The following is a 13,062-nucleotide window of genomic DNA, read 5'->3' as shown; positions in this document are numbered from 1 at the left end:
TCCACCTTCAGGTCACTAACTCTTGCCCCCATCCCTTTTGGGATTACTTTGTTTAAGATTCGAGATTTCTCCCAGAGATGCAGGTTATTCAATGGCCACGTTCACATCATCAATAACAATCGCTATAAGGTTCATTGAGCATGATCAAGCTCTTAATTTTAGGAACTCACTGTACTCTAAGATTGGAGAGGACCAGATGGGTCTGTCAAAGAAAAGAGGTTGGTTGCTTGGAGGAAAGTTTGTGCCCCCAAGGATAAAGATGGGCTAGGAGTTATTAACTTGATATTGCAAAATAAAGCCTTTCTGGTAAAGTACTTGCACAAGTTTTACAATAAATTGGACATTACATGGGTTCATTTGATTTGGAATACACATTATAAGAATGAGAGAATTCCACATGTTTTGCTAGCTAAAGGCTCATTCTGGTGGAGGGAGATCATGAGCTTTAATAGCCACTTCAGAGATATTGTGTTGGTAATATTGGGAAATGGCTCTTCGGTACTCCTTTGGAATGATATTTGGAAGGCTCTCCCTTAAAGGATCATCTTCCTCGTCTCTTCTCATTTGCGAAGGACAAAAATTCTTCTATCACTAAGTTTCTTCAGTTGGAGACTCCAGACAGGAATTATCATACCCCTCTCTCCCCTCTGGCCTTTGATGAACTCTAGCTTCTTCAACATTGGTGCCGAGGGATTCAGGTCAGTCCATCTCCAATGATTCTTGGACCTACTGTTGGGGTAATGATAGCTACAAATCAATCAGCTTCTATAAGCTCCCATACAAAGCAATTTTGCCTTTGATGCCTGTCTGAAACATTTGGAATTCAAAATGTTCAAACAATATTAAAGTTTTCACGTGGCTTCTCTTCAAAAACAAACTAAACACAAGGAACACCATCAAACGCAAGAATATACCGATTGAAGGCAATAACTATAATTATGTGCTTTGTAGCCTTAGGGTGGAAGAGATAGCGTTCCACTTGTTCTTCGAGTGCCCCTTCAGCTCTAGCTGTTATGCGAAGATTGATTTTGTATGGAATAAGTCCTTGAATTTCTTCCCCATATTGGAGTAAGCGGCTTATCGTTTTCACTAGCTTTTCTTTATGAAAATCTTCACAATTGTGGAGTGAAAAATTAAAAAATGCAAAATGCGAAAATCTTTCGTGGCGATCAGCTCAGGATCCAAAAATATAAGTCCAATTTCTGTGATGCTGTGCATCTGATGCAGATGTTGGAAGATTATCTTGTTCCTTCGGTTTCTTTATAAATTAGTTCGTTTGTATAGGGTTTCGCTCTTGTTTTTCTTCTTCTATTCCGGTACATCTGGTAGCCACACCGACACGTTGGCCAAGCGTGGCCCGTGCGAGAGCATCGATGAAGCGGAACCACAAGCAGACGCAGACGCAGACGCAGGCCTGCCTTTCCTCGCCTTGCCTCGTACTCCTCTAGCACAGGCCACTCCAAGCAGACCACTCCAAGCAGACACTCCTCGTAATGCACTTGCATCGTTCTCTGCATCTAGCTAGTGTTCTCTGCATCTTGCTAGTGACCTCCTCTCTCTCTCTCTTTGTCGTCTCTTGGTAAAAAGTGATACCTCGAACAGAGCAGCTGACCGACTCCTAGCTATCAATTGATTTCGTATTCCATCATTTTAGAGTTAACCACACTCCTTTGATGTCAATTACTCCTACTGTTTGAAAAGGACACGTGACAATAGCATATAGTGTGGCTGCTGAGTACCTTCCAAAGCATGGATGACGGTTTGGGAAGATGGTTGTATCTCTCCCCACTAAAGTTAAACCTTAGATTTTCTTTTTATGTCTTTTATTAAAACGGAAATTTTGTTTCAGGATAGACAGTATACCTGTACCGGTTGACAGCAAGAAATATATGATAATTTCATCAATCTTCAAACTTTGCATCTCTAGCTTTTAGTTAATCCTACATGAATGCGTGAACGTGTACATGAATGTAAATTGTTCTTATATTAAAAAAATCATGCAAAATAGAATGAAATCAGATACGTTTGTAGCATATATGACAAAACATATATGATAATTTTATCTATTTTTAAATTTGACATCTCTAGTGTTTAGTTAGCCCTATGTAAATAGGTGCATGCGGTGTGGGGAATATGTATGAGCATAAGAGTTATTCTTGTTTTTTAAAAAAAACATGCAGAGGGAACCAAACCGGATACGCCTGTTGGCATACCCTGACGCAAGAGCTGATGCATAGCATTAATTACTAGGTAGCAGGCAAAAGATAGCGGTGGGCGATTCGGATTTCGATTCGTGGACCTGACTAGTTGGCCTCATGTTCTCCGCTGATTGGTGCGATTGGCTCAGCTGCTGCTTTGTCTAAGGCCCCGTTTATTTTTGTTTTAATTATAAATTCTAGATTTAAAAGTAAAAATAAACTATCGTAATATAAAAACCGATTTTTACCATTCACAAGTTAAATTATGTTATAAAATCTTACTATCTATAATCTGAGAGAAAAAAACTTTCACAGATTCTACCGCTAAAACAAACTAGTCCTATCATCCAGTAGCGGATCCAATCTAAAAATATAGGTATGACAGAGTCAGCCATTCAGTCATGAATCAACGCTATCAAGATAAAATAATACGGTACATAATAGTCAACGTGAAGTTTTCACCATAAAAAAATAAGGCGGCCGTCCTACCTCCCTCTATTAGTCGATACGCCTATGCTACTACCCATAACAACGTGGTCATCAAAATTATTTCCTTTGATATATTTACTCATATTAATTATTCTAATTTTCAATTAATATCACCCAACCTACCAACCCATCACATCACACATATTTAATCCTATTATTCTAATTTTCAATAACTTTAATTAGAGTTTTTTTGAAAAAACCCACCTAAAAAAACTTTAAACGGCATTTGTTTAAGAACCAAATTAAAAAATCACATTTATTTTAGAAATGAAGAGCGCCACGGGCACGTGCTTGGAGTGTATTTATTAGTGCTTCCTGTGTTTCAGGTAGCTGCTAGCAAGCTCGAGTGAGATACAATCGAGATCTCAAGCTAGTGGCAAGTGGTTAGTTGATGGAGGAGGGGCGGCGGCAGGCGGCGGCGGAGCAGTCGGCGCCGCTGCTGGAGAAGGCCACCGGCGGGGGCGGCAATGGCGTGTACTTGGAAGGGTGCCCCGGGTGCGCCGTGGACCGGCGGAAGGCGGAGAATCCGGGGATCCCGTACGGGAGCTTAGTCTACATCTGGATCGTCACCCTCTGCACAGGTATGTGCACCGCCGTCTCAATCTCTTCATCACTGCCTTGCAAGTAGCAATTGCTTTCCGATATGATGGCAGCGGCATGCTAACTTCAGTTCGGCGTTAATCCCCGTATACGAATGTTTGATTAGCGTATATGTTCGGATCAGGCTACTCTCAATGCTTCACCTTAGCTCGTGTCTTAGACATTATTGACGCTCGGCCACGTAGAATCAAAGCTGATATGTGGAAGGAGTATGTTTAGAAAGAAACATTATTGACGTTTGGCCATGTAGAATGAAAGTTGATACGACAAGCAATTGAACGAGTAAGGAGTATGTTTAGAAAGAAACTAAGCTCCGCTAGAAATCCAAGAGACGACAAACAACACTGACTGCGCGACATCAGCAAGCAGCCCAAGCATGTCACGAGATAAGATCTCGTTACGACAAAAATCAACATACTTTTAGTCGCTCAAATATAGCAAAACCTTGTTGCTAATTGCAGACACGGTAGCATACGCCATACGGTGGCCACCTGGACCCACATTGATCCGTGTGGCCTGGTCTCTGTTTCCGTCGAGCGTGTCTGTTCTTCATCTGTAATCTCACTTTTGTAAAAACTACTTTTTTTTCACTCTTCGTGAATGAAAGAGCAGTGCTCCTGCTCATCCTTAAAAAAAAATTCCTCTGTTCCAGCCCCGGCCGCCAATGCCTGTGTTTTTTCTTTTTTGATACGTAATTGATCCCTGCAATGCGTGACTGAATCCGCATGCTAACGATGCCCAGTTCGTCTTGGCTTCCTCCTCTTCCTGGCGTACCTTTGGTGATTCGAGAGCGAAAGGGCATCCCTGTTCATCTTGGCTTCCTCCTATTAGGGAGATTCGAGAGCGAAAGGACATACCTTTGGTGATTTCGGCGGCCGACGGACCCGGCGCTCGGCTCCATTTTGGGCATCTTCGCCTCTGGCGTTCTAGGTAGCAATACAAGGTTTGGTTTTCCCTTTTCTTGATTCGGTTCTTGGGGCCACGATAAGACAATCTGGCCGAGGGAAACCGGCATTGCGCATCGGCTGGCCTCGTCTCCGGCTTCGGGGCTCCAATTGTTGTTTTGAGCATTGACGGGGTGAGGAACGAATTTGGTGGTTGCCGATGGGGGAGGAGGGCACTTCGCCGTTGCTGAAGAAGGAGTACCACCCGGGTTGCCCCGGCTGCGCGTACGACCAGAAGAAGGACCTCCTGAGGGGGATGCCTTACAAGGAGTTCTTGTATGTCTGGATGATTTCTCTCACGGCCGGTACGGAAGTCTGTCCTTGCCACCTTATCTCACCGCTGCAAGTTAGCAGAAACTTGCTTCAAGATGTGCTAACTTTCCGGCGGAATATTGATTTGTGAAAAGTTGCATGACTCAATTTCCTTAGTAATGTAATGTCTGTACCTGAGATTTTTTAGGTCGCTTCGATTAAGCGGCATTTAGGATTTAAGACTTCTATACTGTGATGTGCGACTTGTTCCCTACGTGTCCCAGTCTGTTGTCATGAACAATCATATTATATCTTTTTCAGGGTTGAAGCTTATCTGAGTGCATGAGTGCCTTTCTCAGGTCTTATTCAACAGTTTGCCAGCCATCATTATTGAACTAACTCGATAAATGCCAGCATCAGAATTTGTGGGACTACAAAACACGATTGCCATTTTTTTCTATGTTAATCTTACTATCCATCTCATACCCTTTTTCCCCATAAATATCGTCCACTGCATATTTACTGTTTCTATTTTTCTTATGTTTTTTTTTCAGCTTTACCAATATCATCGCTGTTCCCCTTCTTGTATTTTATGGTATGTATGCCAATTGGTAATGTGTATTTTCGAATAACCTAGTCTACCTAAAGTTTTTTTTTTCTATACTGTGCCACAAACCACAAATGCATCTGTTAAGTACCTTTAGCTAATAAATATTCATGTTGTCTCTTATTGCTCCACAGATAAGAGACTTGCATGTTGCTAAAAGAACAGAAGATATTGGGTTCTATGCTGGCTTTGTAGGTTAGTTTTTTATGAATTGCTCATTCAAATTCAGGATGGTTGAGCTCAATATTTATAAATGGTAAATATTTTGTGATTGAGCGGTTCCATTTTCTGGATGTTTTCAGGTGCTTCATTTATGTTTGGTAGATGCCTGACTTCAACAATTTGGGGGATAGCGGCAGACCGTATTGGGAGGAAACCAGTCGTCATGTTTGGCATTTTCTCTGTGTTAGTAACATTATGCCTCGATTCCATGTGAAACAAGTGTTGATTAGAGCTTGTGTTTATTTACTCCTGTCCTTTTTTTCTATCAATATTCGAGTCTCTAATTTAGTTCTTTTTTATATTTCAGGGTTGTATTTAATACTTTGTTTGGGCTTAGTGTCAGCTATTGGATGGCAATAGCTACACGATTTCTGCTTGGTGCTTTAAATGGTTTACTTGGACCAATAAAGGTATGATGAATTTGTAGCTCGTTTATGTTAGATGTGATATAGTTGATGACTTTATGCTTGATTTTTCCAGGCTTATGCTATTGAAGTTTGCCGACCTGAACATGAAGCTCTAGCATTATCACTTGTAAAATCCAAATCTCATACTGATGCATTACTATTATTTTTCTTCTTTCAATGATTTTGATTTTGAAATTCACCTTAATATAATTTTAGGTCAGCACAGCTTGGGGAATAGGTCTCATCATTGGTCCTGCTATAGGAGGCTACCTTGCACTGGTACAGCAGAGACAACTTAACAATGTTAGATTATATTTAATTGTCAATGCTAACCTGGTTAACTATATGGCAGCCTGCAGAAAAGTTTCCAAATGTCTTTTCACCTGAGTCACTATTTGGAAGGTATCTTTTCACGTAGCAGCACTAGATAATTTCAAATAGTTGATGTACGGAGCACTTACTTTTGATTGAAACTCGCCAGGTTCCCATACTTGTTACCATGCTTATGCACATCAGTATTTGCTGCTGCTGTTCTCATAAGCTGCATATGGATGCCGGTATGTGAGGATGCTTTAAATTATTTCATTTGTCATTTACCAACCTTTTGTAATTAAATTTGATCCTTCCCTTTCCCATCGTAAAGCATCTCAAAATGTATTTTAGGAGACTTTGCACAAGCATAAAGTCAATGACAATGGAAATAAGAGCATTGAAGCTTTAGAAGCTCATCTGATTGATCCAAAAGAAAAGGTTGAACAAAGTGGCAGTTTGAATACCAAGAAGAGCTTATTCAAGAATTGGCCATTGATGTCATCAATAATTATCTATTGTGTCTTCTCCTTTCATGACATGGCTTATACAGAGGTATTTGTTTATTATTTTCTGTTTGTTGCCTATTCCGAAGTATTGAAACTTATTGGATAACAATGCTTTAAAAAACTAGGCAGAATTGATGCATTTTATGAACCTACCTATTAGATATTTGAAGGACTTAGTCTTGGTGACCTTAGAATGTTCTCACTATGGTATATTCAACCTTTAATTAAAATTTTGTCCCAAAAAAAAATCCCCCCCCCACCTCCCTCCAACGATTCCAGAAACTGGAAATTTCATAAATTTCAGAGAAAAAAATGCTGGTATTTCTTGAACTCAAATACGAAGTTTGTTTTTGGAATTATTATGGCATACGCATGTAAACTGATGTAGATTAACTAGCTATTGAAATATAGTGATGTTTAAAAAATAAAATTGTAATAAGGGCCCTACGAAACATCGGTTACTGGCAGCCAAGCAATTTTTCCCTGTCAGTTTAAGCGTGTTTGCTATCACTGTGAATATCAATTGTTAATTCTTGGTTGTTTTGTACTCAACTGGTTTTAAAATCTTTGTGCATTTAAGCAGAAAAGATATTTGACGATTAAGGATTTTTGTCGAATATGGACCATGCCTATTAGCTATAACAAGTACAATGCTTTACTGTGGAGAGTTTCTGCAACTAATAAATTCGGTGCTAAAATTTTACTTGTGTTACATTTATCTATCCTTTTGTACCAACATATAACTTAAATGTGCTTATTTTAGAAGGGACTACAACAAGTTTATCTGGATCTGTACTATGTGTGCTCTATTTTAGTACCTGTCTAGAGGAAAATTTAGCATGTTTTAGAGCATTAATGAACATTTACTCCAGGTGTTCTCTCTATGGGCTGAAAGTGACAAGAAGTATGGCGGACTGAGTTTATCGTCTGAGGATGTAGGTCAAGTGCTTGCTGTTACAGGTAGGTTTCTCCATTGTTGTTAGTGTTATTAACATGCAGAAAATGATTTCTATTATTGTCTAGAGTGATCTGTGTACCATATAATTTTAGAAAATTGTACTCAGTTATAACCTTTTACCTGCGTGGGAAACAGAATATATAATCATTCCATAAAGCTGAATAGAATCTGCAAATTCTGTCCTTAGTCTGGTTCCATCATTGTGGCTCTCAATACTTTGTACACCAACTTTTGTGTTCTTTGTGAAACAACACTGACAGTATTTTACCTATTCTATTTCAGGTGCCAGTCTTCTTGTATATCAACTCCTCATATACCCTCGCATCAACAAAGTTCTTGGGCCTATCAAGTCTTCTCAAATTGCAGCTGTGAGTAAAATATTATGTTATTTAATTGCTGCAGTCTTTTTCTCGTCTCGCTGCATATCTCAACTATTGTGCTCGACCCTGCAGATCCTGTGCATACCCATCCTCTTTGCCTACCCCTATATGACATACCTGTCAGAACCTGGATTATCAATCGTTCTGAACATTGCATCGGTGATAAAAAATAATCTTGGTGTGAGTATTTTTTCCATCCCATTTTGAATCCTTGTTATTTGATCTTTTATAACCAAATAAGTACATAGATGGCAGTTTTGGTTCTTTTAGAAGTCTGCAGTTACTCTGCTCAGGAAAAAGAAAAGAACAGGAATCTGCAGTTACTGCAGATGGTTGGCAACTATCAGACATGGATCCTGTATACTTGCCTACCGCTTAGAAGTTCACACTTTTTTATTTTGAATAATTGGATTGTAGGTATTATTTATTTTATTGCCGTAATTAAATTTATTTCATTAATTATTATCATCAACTATATATCAGGTTACCATCATTACGGGCACTTTCATCCTTCAAAATAATGCTGTGGTATGCACCCATAAGTTCAGCTCAATTTCAGTACATATTATTAAAGATCTGTGCTGCTAATCTGCAACTGACTGATGACCATGCAATTACGAACAGCCTCAGGACCAAAGAGGAGCTGCAAATGGATTGTCCATGACAGGGATGTCCTTTTTCAAGGCAGTTGCTCCAGCAGGAGCAGGCATTGTGTGAGTATAATCTGTTCATCATAGCTGCTCTGGAATATTTCGAGTTCCAAGTTGAAATAAACTTGCAATCCACATTGCATCTTTTTCATCTATATTTAAATGAAATGTGCTTGAAGCTTCAGAAGTAGTGAGCCTGAGGTTTAGTGTACTTTTGATTTACTAGTACCATTGCGGCTAAATTTAAGCTTCAAAATTACTTCATCCGTTTCAAAATACTTGTCACTTTTGATTTCACTATTCAAAGTTTTACTAATGACAATTCTTAACATATTCAATGTATTTTGTCAATCAAAGTTCGAACTGTAGAGTCAAAAGTGCCAGGTATATTGGTACGGAGGTAGGAAGGTCGAGATGTACTGTACATCGGATATTTGGGTGTACTAGTGATGTAGTTGTCACACCCGGTTTTAAGACAAAACTGAATGTAGCTATATGCATGTTAGAATCAAGATATATACATACAATGTTACCTGGACACGGACATGGGTGTCAGAATCCGACTCGGACTCGGGTGTCCGATTCGGCAAAGAAAATTTGGACACGTGAAATACAACTCGGAATCCGATATGGGTGTCGGAATCCGACTTGGATTTGGTGTCCAATTCGGCAAATAAATTTGAACACGGGTGTCCGGATAATACTGCATACATATAGTGACGTCATAAGTGAAAAACAGAAACAATATCCTTTACTTAAACGTACCTTCGGTCTTATAAAAAGTGACCAACAAAGCAGTGAAGCTAAGCGTAGTCTCTATCTTCAACTGGGCGACTCCACAGGCAATCGACGAAGAACACACCCTAAAACGCACTATCTTCTGTGAAGTCCTCAAAATCTTCCTGGATTGAGCAACATTGTTTGAGTATAGCAAGTATGAGTACATGAAATACTCAGCAAATGTAGAGAAGTATGACATGCGGGCCAATAACAAGAATGGCTTAAGTTAGGGATTTATTTGCATAAATGCTAGTTTTGTAGTAAAACAGTTATAAAAGCAACATATTTACGATGTGAAAGATCTTTTAAAATTTGAGCCAAGGTTTCAACCACCTTGCTCCTTATCTAAGGTTCCATCCACCTCTACCCACAACCAAGGTTGAATCATAGTTTCCACCACTGTGATTCACCCGAACAAACCAAAAATCATCCAAACCATCTAAAACCAACTGACAATTATGTGAGGAGTCCATAACGCTCATGACCGTGAGCACGATTGATATATCTGTTTTCACTCTGCAGAGGTCGTACACTTTACCCACATGACGTGTCTTTCTGTTTTGCCGAGCACCCGTTAGCCAACGGATGACTCTTACACATTTCCGAGGTGTGCGCTAGGAATCCACTGTAAAGCCTTTTCAATGCCTCTCTCAACACGTGTCGACCCACTTAGGTTTCACTGTCGTACATAAATGGAGTATACTGTCCACCCCAGAAGCTCTCTCTTGCACCTTACGGTTCCAGGAAGTATACTCTTATATCCTCACATCACTAAATGATCTTCACAATGTTGAGAGAACATCGAATTATTAGGCTAGACCCGTCCCATACCAGACTTGTGGTTGTACTGTTTTCATGGGTAGCCGCTCTACAAACCGGTCCTTAATATGGTCTAGGCAAGACCGCCATCATCCCAACAACAAGGTGATAACCAAAATCCAACAAAGCTTGTAATCTTCTTGGAACACATCCACAGGCTAACCATCATGCCACACTTACCAAGACCCTAACTTCCATATCTAAGCATACCGAAGTCTATCATTATTAACTAAGACATATTTTTCCTATACTACCCATAAGTAAGCACAACTAAGCACACTCTACCCATAACATGAGAATCAAACTACGGCTACAAGAAAGATTGAGAAAACTAGTAAACCCTAACAATAGGATATCATGTTTGACGAGCATGCAATTTGTAAATAAAAAATTTATAAAAGTAGGCGTAAAATGTTCAAGGACACTTGGCTTCTCCTTTGAATTGCTTGAAATCCTTAAAGTCTTGATCTGGAAATTCTTGAATGGCTCCGGAATAGGATCGTCTACACGGAAAGAACAACACACTAAGAACAAATGCTAAACGAAGCTAACACAACAAATGAATGCTAAGGCTAGTTAAGGCACGATTTTAGAAAGATTTAAGCGCAAGAACTGTCCAAACCGGAGCAACGATGCGAAAACTACGGCTAAACGAATTATTAAATGACTAAAAACGATAAAAACTATTTTTCTGCAATTAAACCTAATTTTCAAAAAGGCCTAAAACATTTATTCAATTTTTTCTAGAATTATTTTATAACATAAAACTACTTAAAACAATTTTATAGAGTTTATTTACATTTTTAAATTAAAACTAATTTATATGCAATAAAACATATTGAAAGCATTTATTTTATCAAAGAAACATTTTTAAACATTATCAGAATTAATCTAGATTTTTTTAACCATTTTTCAAATTAAAACTTTTATTCTAACATTTTTGCAATGATTTTTACACTAGAAAACATTAAATAACCTTTACAAAAATAGAAACAGAGCTAAAACATTTATAAACATTTATCTAAACTATTTTCTAATTTTCGGAAAATTTCTAATCAAGAAAACTTTTTTGGATTATTCTATTTTTGTGAATTATTTTTCTAAAGGAAACTCAGATTTACTGCGCAACACTGACGTCACTAGCCTACGCAGACGCTGATTTGGCTCGGGAATGCTGACTGGACCGTCATGCAGGACAAGTACACCGACTAGGCCTAGCTGACTCAGCCAAAGACTAATGAAATCACACGCATTGATTTGAGAACGAATGGTCGAGATCTAATCAACGCAAAAGGGTAAGCGACTTCTAATCCTAACCCTACGAACACGATCAGACGGTGAGGGAGGGAGCTACCTCTGCTCCGACGATTCGACGGTGACAGAGACAGCTTGGGGCGGCGATGTGTCGTTGGAGATGAATAGGAGGTCGTTGCGATCGGGAGGTGACGACAACGGCGGAGCACGACCAGATACTGGCGACGAACTCATTTGATGGGTTGGACGACACCGAGGAAGACCGGAACGGCTTGGCGACGAGGAGCGATAGCGAGAGGCTTCGGTTAGCGTCGGGGAAGGAGCTGTGGTGCAGAACAGACGACGAGGATGGCACCGAAGGGTTGCTTGGGATCTTGCGGTCCTGTAGGACTTGCTTGGAGATGACGGCGAGCAGCGACGAAAGAAATCGGGGTGCGGCGGTGCTTGGCCGGAGTCGGAGAAGACGAGCTCTGGAGTGTCAATTCAATAGCGAGGCAATGGGGTTTTGATCGAGTTTGGTGAAAGGAGGGCTCAAGAGAGGTGATGGGCTCCTTTTATAGCACGAGGAGGCAGAGCCGTGGCGAATTTAGTTCGCCCGGTGGCAGATGGCAAAAAAAAAAAAACATGGCAATTTCCTTCTTTACCATCCCCGATCGACACACCATTGATGACCCTCTTCAAATCACTGTCTCCAGTTACCATACACGACTTCAATCGACCATTAATCGCTTTGAACATGCGTGGCTCGGTGGGATTTAAACGAGTGTCAGTGAGCAGTAACGGAAGGGGAAAATTGGGAGGTGGGAGATGATTCGGACGGTTGGGGCCCACTTGGCAGTGAGAGAGAGGAAGAGGGGAAAATTGGGCTGTCACAGTAGTGCTGCTAAATTTGATGAAGAGCGCATCTGCTCCATATGAAGCATGGATTGTACCTGATTTTTTTTTGTATTAATTCAGGTTCTCTTGGGCACAGAAACGCCAGCATGCCTTTTTCTTTCCAGGTAAGTTTTTGACCTTTTTGAGAAAACTCCAGATACCTTTTCTTTTCTTTTCTTTTTTGCAGGACATCTTTTACTCTTGTGTAATTTTGCGCATTCCACCCGTACAGGTGATCAGATGGTATTTGTCCTTCTGAATGTCGTCGAGTTGCTTGGACTTATCCTCACATTCAAACCCTTTCTGGCCGTGCCAGAGCAATCAGATAGAGATTAGTTTCTTCATCTATAGAAGTTTCGGAATGTTCAATGGAGCCGGTCAAATGGAGTCCAGCTCCATTGAGGCAAAGGGCTTGAGTGTGCCCTTACACTAGGAGGGTCTATGAAGACCTGAAGGAGCAATAGTTGTTTGCTTGTAATTGTAAGTCAAAAATGTATGTACTAGCTGCATTTCAGAAGAGGAAATGTATAGTTGGTAAATGGTGGAAAATCTATCGCCTGCTTTTGATTGGGCAGGCATTTATGGCGACTTGCTGCATTGTAAGTAGCAGCAATGTAAGAGACAGCAACCCAAGATTATTTATTGGAAATGAAATTAGTAGTGCTTGTTTATCTGGCAAAATTGTGGGCTAGTGTTTCTGATATTACTAGCTCAGCAGCAGCTGCTGCAACTGAGACCCAGCACGTAGCACATGAAAGGACACCTTTCCTTCTATTCAGCGGTGGAACTTGGATCTAAATTCAGTGGA

At 40.0% G+C, this 13,062-nt stretch overlaps 1 protein-coding gene across 4 annotated transcripts; it reads left to right on the top strand.

Moving 5' to 3' along the window:
- The first annotated feature begins 2,974 nt into the window (after positions 1-2,974).
- LOC133886599 (protein ZINC INDUCED FACILITATOR-LIKE 1-like) lies at positions 2,975-12,935 on the top strand. Of its 4 annotated transcripts, XM_062326309.1 has the most exons (18): positions 3,129-3,268; positions 4,030-4,536; positions 5,038-5,078; positions 5,225-5,285; positions 5,393-5,495; positions 5,620-5,722; positions 5,793-5,846; positions 5,936-5,998; positions 6,072-6,121; positions 6,201-6,276; positions 6,383-6,583; positions 7,410-7,497; positions 7,778-7,863; positions 7,948-8,055; positions 8,359-8,403; positions 8,500-8,588; positions 12,336-12,379; positions 12,487-12,935. In XM_062326309.1, the coding sequence occupies exons 2-18, from the start codon at positions 4,392-4,394 to the stop codon at positions 12,588-12,590; spliced, it is 1,461 nt and encodes a 486-aa protein (XP_062182293.1). In that variant the 5' UTR covers positions 3,129-3,268; positions 4,030-4,391; the 3' UTR covers positions 12,591-12,935. The 4 variants fall into 4 exon arrangements, with proteins under 4 accessions (XP_062182294.1, XP_062182292.1, XP_062182295.1 ...); XM_062326308.1 differs by lacking the exon at positions 4,030-4,536 and having other exon boundaries at positions 2,976-3,268; XM_062326311.1 differs by lacking the exons at positions 4,030-4,536; positions 5,038-5,078 and having other exon boundaries at positions 3,128-3,268.
- Positions 12,936-13,062: the final 127 nt, after the last annotated feature.

The sequence above is a fragment of the Phragmites australis genome, chromosome 12, assembly GCF_958298935.1.
Source record: "Phragmites australis chromosome 12, lpPhrAust1.1, whole genome shotgun sequence".
NCBI lineage: Eukaryota > Viridiplantae > Streptophyta > Magnoliopsida > Poales > Poaceae > Phragmites > Phragmites australis.
This window is presented reverse-complemented; position numbering and strand designations above follow the sequence as displayed.

What these genes read in the sequence shown, in the direction of transcription:
- LOC133886599 (XM_062326308.1), top strand. Translation starts at nt 3,079, where the DNA reads ATGGAGGAGGGGCGGCGGCAGGCGGCGGCGGAGCAGTCGGCGCCGCTG. An exon ending in CCAGCAGGAGCAGGCATTGT is followed by an intron (nt 8,589 to 12,335) that starts GTGAGTATAATC and finishes GTATTAATTCAG; the next exon opens with GTTCTCTTGGGCACAGAAAC. An exon ending in GCATGCCTTTTTCTTTCCAG is followed by an intron (nt 12,380 to 12,486) that starts GTAAGTTTTTGA and finishes CCACCCGTACAG; the next exon opens with GTGATCAGATGGTATTTGTC.